We start from the raw sequence: 10,870 nt of genomic DNA, 5'->3' as shown, positions 1-10,870 counted from the left end.
CCCGAGGGCCGCCGGAGGGAAGCGCCTCCTGCGCAGTCCAGAGGCTGCCGCGGCCGTCAGACCCGGGACGCCTGCAACGGTTCCTCAGGGATACAGAAGGGAAAACTCGACGCAAGAAATGCCTACCCTTTTGCAGAGATGATGGGAGCAATTTAGCCAAATGCTTGCGTGCGCTTCACCTCTCCTTTTGTTCTGCAGAAAGAAAACACCAAGTAGGCGAAGAACCAGGCATGAGCTCTGCAGTCCCGAGGGGAATGCAAGAGCTTCTTTCCTGGAGTTACACAGAATCACTTAGGTTGGAAAAGACCTATGAGATCATCGAGTCCAACCTGTGACTGAACACCACCCGGCCACTAGACCATGGCACTGAGTGCCACATCCAGTCTTTCCTTAAACACCTCCAGGGACGGTGACCCCACCACCTCTTTAGGCAGCCCATTCCGAAGTCTAGTCACCCTTTCTGTGAAAAAACTCTTCCTATCGTCCAGCCTAAACCTCCCCTGACACAGCTTACGACTTGTCTTATGTTAGTAATGCTCGATGTACACATACATTTATACATCTATTTTTCTTCCAAGGTAGTTGGTGTCAAAATGCAGCTGACACAGGGACATGGAAGCTCGGAGCAAAAATGTCTATTGCTGCCAGTGTTTGAGAACAAAAGGAGATTAACTGTTAGGGATTGGAGTTATTTGCATGCGATCTATTGCATTTCCAGCCAGAAAAGGTTAAAAAGAGAACTCACAAGGTTTAGGAACTATCTGTAGTTCAGTGAAGCTTTAAAACAAGTTAACAGTCTCACAGCCCTTGGGGGATTTTTGTAATTTCTATGACGTGCAGTGTGTTTCTTGCTTCCCCATAGAAGCCAATCAGTTATGTAAACAAATTGGTTGGACAATTATGCAAATGAAAAAATAAATTTAATTGATTCAACAGAAAAGTATGCTGTTCGTTTCACCTGGAATTTATTTTAACTCGTTGAGGAATGAAATAAATTGGGAGAGGTCATCAGCAAGTGCCAGCCAGATACCAGCTCCACTGCTTAAGGGTACACATTTTCAGAGCCCCCTCTCCTGCCCCGGCAGAGGAACTAATTCCTGCTTTTTAGCTAAGTCTCAACGTTTATTGTGTTGATGGGAATACTACTGTGGCTTTATCAAGTCAGAACATTCCCTATCCATACCCAGGGCACATCCCACTTAGCTCAGCAAGAGTGGCATAGATTTCCAAATGCAAAGCTTGTTTTATACCAGATAAACTTATCATCTGAAAAAGTTTGTATTTTGCTGCCTTATGCCCTAACAGAGGATTTTAAACATTCTTTATTCTTAATTCTAAGTTGCTACAAGTCGCAATTGAAACTGTTTTCTCCTTGCTCGTTTGTTTCTGTTTTGGTCCTTGGTCTGTGGAAGGTCAAAAAATAGGATCAGTTTCTCCAATCTCATCACATGCAATGGTCTAGAACTCTGAGACGATCATGTCAGCATTCATTTCTGATACTACACATCATTCTAGTAATTTTAGAAAAAAAAGTTATGCAGGAGTTAAGACTGAAAAATGTAGAGCTGGGATTTGCAAAAAACCCCTCCATTAAAACCACAAAGATGCAAGATGCATCTGGAGAATGTGAAAGGACAAAAAAAGTGAGTAATTGCTTTTACTGTGGCTAAATTTTACTAAGCTGAGGAGTATGGCATTGAGACTAGTAATTAAACTTCTACTACTACAGCAGAGACATTTTACTATTTCTCCTCAAGTGAAATCCACACTAACATCCATCTGAATTCTTCAGTGAACCGAGCACAGCCTGTAACCCTGGCTGTAGCCTCCACTTCCAGTTAAAGCTGGAAGCTGGCCATCTCCACAGCTGGGAGTTTCAGCCCAATTTATTCATGAGCATTTGCTACATTGCGTGCTCTGGTGTGGTGAAGAACTGCATAGACTCTGACTGATTTCATACTTTCTTAACCTCCTCATGCAGCGTATTACTCTAGATTCTTGTAGTACTTACAAGATATTAAACTCTCCACAGCTACTTTGCTGCTTGCCTATCTTCCTGCATATTCATTACAGGAATCTGAATATAATTAAATAATTTAATGACAATACAGACTCACAGATATTTTGAATGCTTTATGTAAGTAATAAAAAACGTTTATTAACAACTTAAGAACTCCTCCAAAATGCTCCTCCCCTTCCCCCTCGTTGCTCTTTATAAAACACCATAAAACTTTCAAGCTCCTATTTCCAGCTTCTCACCTCCATCCTGCATTTTGAAACTCTCAAAATTATCAATACTTTGAAATAAAATTGTGGTAAGTCTTCTGAACCACATTATTCTGTTTTAGTTACAAGAAACTGTCCATACCCAACAAAAATAATCTTTCCAAGAGCATAGTGTGTAATCAGTGAAAACTGAAGATTTTCACAGAGGGAATTTCTCATGTATCTAACAACATACTGAAGGAGCACAGCGTTGTTTACTCCAAGCTACTGAGCACAGCACAGGGAAGGTTTTATTTGCACATTTTTCCATCTCTCTCTGCAAACAGGTAAACATACATTTTATTTTCTATATGAAAAATTATATCAAATAAGTTGCTTAATGTCAAACATGGAAGTTTTTTCAGCTTAACTTATACTGGGAGAAAGCAAAAGTATGGATATTGTCTACTGAGTGGCTGGCTCTGCAAAACTGCATTGCCTCTGTTGTACTTAACTTTATTCTTCAGGATATTTTTTCCATCTTTCCAGGCTTGTTTCCATTCCACACTGGAGTTTTGTCCTGTTTGGCACATGGAATTTCTGTTACCAAAACACCGAGAATGTTACTCAAGAAACCTTTCTGGCCTTTTGATACACATCCAAATGACGAGATTTGCATTGTATTTCATGTGGACCCAGACAGAACACAAACGTGAAATACAGGACTTAACATCAAAGTTGTTTAAATTGCCTACTGGTTTATCATGGGGATACAGGGAGAAACAATATATTGGCAGAGACATCAGAAGCCTCCATTGCAACAAAACTTCTGAGCAATGATGTGGGCAACTTGCTTTGTTAATATAAAACATGACTGAGATTACATCCTATCAGCTGAAGATGATACTCAGGAGATGGAGCCAAAACATTGCAAAAATTTTACACAGTTCCAAGTTAAGCTTGAAGGTCAATGATTAACCTCTGTCTGAAAAATAAAGTAACATTTGGAGTTTTGTTCTGGGGATGATCCAAGTGAAAATTCAAGGTTACTTACAGAGGAAAAAACTCTGCTGTCTCTAGAACATCCCAAGTTTTGAAGCCATACAGATTACAAAGAAAATTTTGTCCTTCTGTGTCTGTCAAACACACTATTAGCCACATTGGGTATTGCTCACAGAAACATGGGATTTAGTCGAGGGTCAGACAGCCTCTGTCTAATTCCAAGGGAGATTAAGCCACAAAGGATCTTACAAGAAGTAATTAGGAAAAATTACTTGGTATCTTACTACCAGTTCTAGTTTGTTGGAACCTTCCAAAATTGCTCTTTTCACTAACACTGGAGTGGCTGCAAGAGCATCAGTTTAGATCCCTCATCTGAAACCTGATTACTTCTTACCCAGTCTTTCAGCTACTGGGAAGCAAAATCAGTAGAATCCAGTCGGATTTGACCACCTGGATACCCTTAAAAATGGCAGAGCCATCTTTGTGAATACAAAGGGGTGGAACCCAAAGTTTGTCTGAACCAGTGCCAACTGTACTCTAAGACTGAGGTCAACGGCTTCTACAGAAATGCGATCTGGTACCATTGGTACTGAATCTACCATTTTTTACAAGGTAGGCAGATGATCCCTGCAGAAGAATGATACCCTGTGAAAAGACAAGAGCCTCTATCCTTGCATTTTTCTGTACAGGTGGCACAGGAGGAAAGTAGTGATCTTGGTGGTCATCAGATTCAATCCTCTCTCTTCCAGCAGCAACTCCCTAAACAGACTGGGTGAGAAGTGGTATTGGAAAAGGTCAGGACCTGGCCCTGAAGACATCAGGAATCTAACAAATGACAATCAGATTCATGACATCAGATTAATGGCATAAACCCCAAGACTGGAGTGGCAACCTCCCCCAAAGAGAAAAACCACTGACACCAAAACCCTCCACACAACCCTCCAGTACTAAGATCATGATGGCTTTCATAATTTGGAGCTGCAAAGAACACCTGAAATAATGCGGCAGGAACTGGGAAGAGACTTACGCTACCACAAAGGAGAGACATTTTTCAAACACTGAGGTCCTATGCCACCATCCACGATGGAACAGCCTAAAAACTCATGAACTTCTATATCCAAAAGAGCCAAAGTGTTCAGAACAAAAGGCTTTAAAAAGGATGGAGAACAGGACCAAAAGAGCTGTATTATTGGCAGGTTTGTGAAGGTTGGTACTGGAGGTCTAAACTAACAACACTACAGAAGTGGTGAGCTCAGAAAGTATCAGCTTTGACAGAGGCCGTGTTGTTTTGCCATGGGATGTTTTCTGATAGTAAATGTTTTGTTCTTCTTACTCAGGCTGCAGAGTGTGCCTTAAGCAACTCATGCTTTGAATGTGGTTCAGGATTTTCAGGTGGAAAAAAAGCAGAACCAGGAATGGTGGAACAAGCATGCTGGCAGTCTCCATCTCATCGTGCAGTTAGTAGAACCTAAAAGATGGGCAAACTGACCTCTCTCTACGAGCACAATCAAGGGAGAAAGCAAGTTTTCCTTTTCAGTGGAAATATCCATCCATACAAATGTGAAACCATACACAAGCTATTATCTAATTACATTTTTATCAAATAAATATCTAATTAAATTGTCAAGCAAACCTTCAGCTGTGAGCAATGTGTAGGCTCTCAGTTCTGTGAAGAAAGGTATCTTAAGTCAGGCATGTCTCAAGTGATTTTGAAGTTATTTTATTCTCAGTGCTTTTCACTGGGCTTTTGGAGTAAAGAAATTAAGATCTAAGGTGCAAACAGTTAGGACAGTAACCTCACACGTTGCTGTGAGAGGCAGACAAAAGAACACATGTATTACTTCTACAGATTATGAATGAATGTGAAAAATGTCTCACTCAAGAACAGTAAATGCACTCAACCAATCCACTTACCTATACTTTTATCTATGCTTATACTATACTTATTTGATTACCTGCTGGGAGAAACAAGCTAAGTGCTAATTCTTTGTACAAAAAGAGAATGTAGGTTCTGAGGCTGCAACTTCCTCATTATCTGGTGATGCCATTGCAAAACAAATATAAAGTCAGTGTGACAGTTTATATAGTTAGGGAAAAAATTACTCTTTCTGTGCTACTATCTGCATTATCATCAATATAGTATTTATAAACAAAACCTGAGTTTGAAACCTTGCTGTAAATCAGTGAAGCACCATTTGAACACAGTGGGAACTATTTAATAACTACTGAAACAGCCAGACCTTCTCAGCCCATTTCATATTCTCATGAAGCCATTTTAGAGCAGATGAATGCTCCAGGCTGTAAACTTCTTCCATATTAACATTCATTGTCATATGCTTAAGAAAAAGCTTTGGATCAGATAAACGAGCCGCTTGGATCAGCCTCTCCACTGCCACATGGTAGGCACTGTTATTCTGAACTGTCTGATCTTCAGATCTGTAAGGGAATTTTAACAATCAAATTAGGTATCATACAGGCCCTGTGTCACTTGCCTGACACTTTATACTGGCAGGAAGATTACAAAAATATTAAAATAATGCCTCGTATTCACTTCACTAATAAACATTATGTTAATTTCTAGACAGATTAGATTATTATTCTGAAGAATTAAGAAGTTATAGAAAGTATATTTTCAACATATTTAATGGTAATGAAAAGTAACAGGCTTTAACGCCAGTGCAAAGTAGCTCTGCAATATTCACAGCACATTTCGTGAAAAAATGTCTCTCGGCTGGAAAATTCAGTAAAGGAATGCAAACTATTTAATGAACCGGATATAGCAAGAATTCATGTACATGCTTGAATCCATAAGGTTTACTCAGTTTTGGCATGTAATCACTTTTGGAACAAGGTTGTGTCTAAGTAACATGCCTACATTTTTTGCAAGAGCAGAACTTACTCTTTAAGGAAACAGACATACAATAGCATACACATGGAAACAAGAGATAAAAAACTTCTCACTTATCCAAGGAACAAAATTAAGAGATATATTCTTTGGGAAGGATAAGGAAAATAAGAACTATTACTTACATGATCACCTGAACAAATACAATCAAAATGGTACATGTCTGACAACGAACCTTTTCAGTATTATTTGAAGAGTCTGACTAGTAGTCCTCAGACTTTGAATATCACTGGCATTTGAAACAAGAAATATTTCAATGGTCAACAGCATCTCAACTTCAGACAGGTAAGATGGAATCTTCAGAAGTTTGTGACATAAATTTCCCTGCAGCTCTGGGTAGCAACCCAGCGATAAAGCATCTGAGAGTAAATGCGGAAACACGAGGAATTAGGATTACCGAAACTGAATATAGATCTGTTTTCTCCTGTGTGACTAAATGTGGAAAAACCCAAATCCCTAATGGATTTTACTATTTCATCTATGAAATGGCCTGATTTGAGAACACAGCACACAGTATTCACACATAATATTCACTGTTGTAAAATGTTTGTTGTTTTTTTTTTCAGTGAGTATTATCAGCTATGATTAAAAAGCTCTGTCAGAAGTCTGGGGACACCAAGTGTGTAATAATACAAGTACAATTTAGGCAGGTCAGACAGAAGCTGCTAATCATGGTTAAAGTGAGAGAACATCTGAACAGCATCTCCTGCTTTGTTCCCCTGTCTTCTGTCATGTGATCCCAGCAACCCAACCTATAGAGCATTTCAAGGGAAAAAACCCAAAAGAGATGAGGAAAAACAATCATTTTAATGTTAACAAAACCAAGTATCCATCCCAGCAAGGATGGACTCTTTATGAAGTCTGCTAACCTCAACAATTCTAAGACAGAATCAAACAGTAAATAATGTGACAATATGGAAGGACCCTAGGCAGAGTGGCACACCCAGTATTAACTTAGCTCAGAAACGGGGAGCTGAAAACAATTACAGACTATTAGCTTTTAGTTGAAAGGAATTTTCTTATAGTTAGGATAAACTAATGAGCCAGACTTCTCAAATCTTAAATATTAATAATATTACCACCATGGAGATAGCGGTTATACTTCTAGAAGTATCAGGAAATCTAATCTGCCTAGAAGAGAAAGTAAAGATGATGCACTTTTCAACCATTTCAGGGTTCACATATCTGAAATTCTGAAACTGAATGTAAAAACTAATTTTATCATTATTACATTTATTTCATGCCAGGTAGTATGCACTGATTCTTATTTTCAACTCACCATTTCCTAGTAAGTATTTTGGTTTCAAATAAATTCCCGAGAGTGACACAGGAAGTACTGTTTTTCTTCTTACTCACTTCTCCCCAACAGACTGAGCTGTTATGAGCATATTATCCAAAGAATGTAAGGGGAGGATATTTTTTAAGAAGCAACTTACTTTTGTAATAGGTCCTAGCTTTATACCATAAAGAACTTCTTCCCAAAGCTGTGATTAATCTTCTAAGTAAAAAAAAATCAATAGCAATTTTTTTGGAAAGCATGAAGTCTACTGCAGAAGACGAAACCCCGAGGTTCTTGTTCTCAAAACAGGCATTTATCAGCTTGTTAAAAAGGCAGCTGTATTGAGAAGCATCTACAATATCTGAAATGAAATTAAGGACGTTAACAGCTGAATTAATTCAAATGCAAATCTAGTTGAAGGATTTTTTATCAATCAGTACCTAAATCAGAACTTTTGCCTCTATCAGCAAGATGGAACAAGGTTGGACTAACATGAATGCTTTATTCATCAAAAGTCTTCTCATACAGTAGTTCATTCACATTGTGATGGAGAAGTGTTAAGGTTCAAGTAATAATTTGCTGCCAAAACCAAGAGAATCAGATAAAAATACATTCACTTGCTCAAGCCTATAAATACAATCTTCACCTGATCTCTAGATTTAAGATTTCCACCAATAAAAATCCCCTTGGTTTTCTGCTTCTACTTTTACTCTGAACCGTCTCCTTTTTGGCAGGACTGAGCAGCCTTGTATTCACCTCGTAACTCAAAGAACTAGATCCTCTAAGTAGAAGGTCCTCCAACCAATCTCTCCTAACATACCTAAAAGCATAACTGGCAGTAGACTGAGTCCTACACACAGGAATCAGATGAGGTTTCCTCAGTGGAGCCTAAGTAACTGTATCTCATTTTGAAGTACTCATCCAAAATTTGTCAGATAAATTGAGCCTGAAAGAGCACTCGGTTCTTGACATAGTATGTAAGAGACACTTATGCTGGCTAGCTCAGTTAAAGAAAAAGATCCCCACCTCATTCACCTGAAATTAAGATAAAATAAAACTAAAATATCCCTATTTTATCTCACTGTATAGACTGTGTATGATCCTTAAAAATTTAATGGGTACTTCCTGTTGCCCTGTGTAACTGAGCAAAAGAGGACAGGTCTGTGTGCACATCCATCCAAGTGTGTGCACATGTGCAGCAAGAGCAGCAGAGCACAACAAAAGAAACAGGCCTGTATAAACCCATCTTACTTCTTCAACAAATTTTAGCTAGAAAACACTACAAGAACAGCACAGAATCACCTGTTAAATTTTTAGCTCTTGACACAGAGCTAAAATAAAATAATAATAAAATCTTTTTCTTTACTTACCAGAATGTTTCTGCAAACCTGGTAAGTTCTGCAGAACTTCAAATGCCTGCCTGTACAAACTCTTCCTCAAGTATTTGTGCACTATTGCACATAACAGATTATGTCGATTAAGGATGTCCATTTTATCACAGGGCCACAACGGTGCATCTGTGATCCACTCTGACTCTGTGGCAAACAACAGTGCAGTGTTATTTCTAGGAACTGGAACTTCTGGATGTTGAGACGTTTGACCATTAAGAATGTACTGTAAACTGTACCATGACACAGATTTCTGAATTGTACAGAAAGTGCAGCTCGAGTTATTAATAATTTGTTCCTTATGACCAACACTCCTCAGACTGATTCTCTGAACCTTTATATTGTAAATCATCCCTTTTGTGAAATATCACTGCAGTAAAATGGACTGTCAGTATATAGATAGGCATATACAGATATGCATATATGTACAGCTATAAAACTGAATAGCAAATTTACAACCTCAGTATCACTTTATAGCATACATTCTATTCTTTATGCTTCTGAATTCCTTCTCTTTTCAGCAATCAGAATTCCGAGAAGCCGTATGTAATAATTGCAGAAATATGATACTGTTCTAAAGCAATTATATTAAATGGGGATACTGTGAGGTGCAAAGGAATGTTGCTTCTACCCAAGACAGAAATTTTTTTGACACAGAATGCCCCCTGGTTCAAAGGAAAACTACACATGGGACAAGGTCATTTTCCAAGTTGCACTCCTCCCTCATGGCAGATTTGTGGGTAGAATGGTGTTGATAGCAGAATACTGTGAAAACTTCTGAAAAAAATCAGGCATTAGTTGTAATATTTCTTATACATTTCAAGAAGAATACTAACCAGTAAGATGGATCACATTTCCTTTGTTGCCCCAGTATTATTAACTGTATTTAGTAACACAGACCAACTTGTAACTTTTATCTGAAATCTGTCATAGAAGTGACAAATTCAAATGTAACTGTTCAAATTTAAGTAAAAACTGTAAGACAAGCTTACCTCTCAATACCCTTGTTGCTCCATCCAAATTGCCAGAATGAAGAAAGATTTCTGCAGCTTTATTAACAATCTGACACCTCGATGCTGACCTCGCTGCACCTACAAGTCCTTTCAAGAGTGTAAAATGTATCTGTAGCTCATGCAGTTTATCCAAAACCTTCCTTCCCTAGTATAAGAGGGAGAAGGGAAAGGGGGAAGGTCAGAGAAAGCAGTGACATCAATGAACACAGAGTATATTTACATAAAATAGAGCAGATTTAATTTAGTTTACATGTTTATAGGTATCAGTTCAGTTACCCAAACTAAGTCAGGGGTGAAGTATAGTAAAACTTCTAATGAAGAGTTTAGTTTTGTTTACTATGTAGACAAAAAAACTCTACCAACCTCTTGTCAAAGAGTTCCCAAGACACTATTACCCATAACATTATTTCTATTATATTAAAAATACTGTACTGACATTATATACTTTGTAATTAATTTGTATTTGCTTACTTTGGTTTATTAATATTTTTAATTTTGATTCCATTCAGTACTACACAATCTACGAAATTCTAAAATATCATACAGAGAATTTCCATTTTGCAGCAGAGTTGTAATTGTTAAACTGAAATAATTACTCCAGCATAAGTCAAAGGAAACACTGATGATTGTATGCAGCAGGACAATAAACTGGAAGAAGCTGGGCCTAACCGGCCAACACTGTAAGAACCAACAACTTTATCACTGGATTCCAGATTGATATTTAGACTGGTTTTCTAGAGAAACTTCATCTTAACTTTTTGGCTGTCCCTTTCAGTCAAAAATGGAAGAAAAGTAGCAGTCTCAATTAAGATCTGAATCTAAAAAAGAGGATGATCGAGTCAAGGTGAGGTATCAAAATCATGTCTCCAGCAGAGCAGGGCCAGGCAGAATTCAATACTTGTCCTGCCTGGCTGCACCTTGCTAGTCAAGGAACAAAGACAAAACTCCAAACCAGATGTGTTTCAGCTCTTGCTTAGCGGGTGCATCAATGAGGAGGTGGCTTATTAAAAACTGTGGTCGTGTGTGAGCATGCACTGTGGTGGCAGAGCAAGGGCCATGGAGGCAGAGGGAGAGAGAG

General features: G+C 38.3%; 1 protein-coding gene across 5 annotated transcripts in view; it reads right to left on the bottom strand.

Moving 5' to 3' along the window:
- Window positions 1–2,118: 2,118 nt before the first annotated feature.
- TOPAZ1 (testis and ovary specific PAZ domain containing 1) overlaps window positions 2,119–10,870 on the bottom strand; it is a 42,131-nt gene continuing 33,379 nt past the window's right edge. For 4 of the 5 annotated variants that reach the window (XM_017734584.1, XM_017734579.1, XM_017734583.1 and 1 more), the window contains 6 exons: window positions 9,772–9,937; window positions 8,762–8,926; window positions 7,549–7,752; window positions 6,288–6,471; window positions 5,448–5,643; window positions 2,119–2,805 (listed from right to left, as the gene is read on the bottom strand). In XM_017734584.1, the coding sequence (XP_017590073.1) occupies window positions 2,722–2,805; window positions 5,448–5,643; window positions 6,288–6,471; window positions 7,549–7,752; window positions 8,762–8,926; window positions 9,772–9,937 (999 nt within the window). In that variant the 3' untranslated portion in view covers window positions 2,119–2,721. Of the gene's footprint in view, window positions 2,806–3,189; window positions 5,644–6,287; window positions 6,472–7,548; window positions 7,753–8,761; window positions 8,927–9,771; window positions 9,938–10,870 lie in introns of those variants that run through there. The other variant, XM_017734581.1, reaches the window with a different exon arrangement.

Source organism: Corvus brachyrhynchos, unplaced genomic scaffold, assembly GCF_000691975.1.
Source record: "Corvus brachyrhynchos isolate BGI_N302 unplaced genomic scaffold, ASM69197v1 scaffold94, whole genome shotgun sequence".
Classification (NCBI taxonomy): Eukaryota; Metazoa; Chordata; class Aves; order Passeriformes; family Corvidae; genus Corvus; species Corvus brachyrhynchos.
This window is presented reverse-complemented; position numbering and strand designations above follow the sequence as displayed.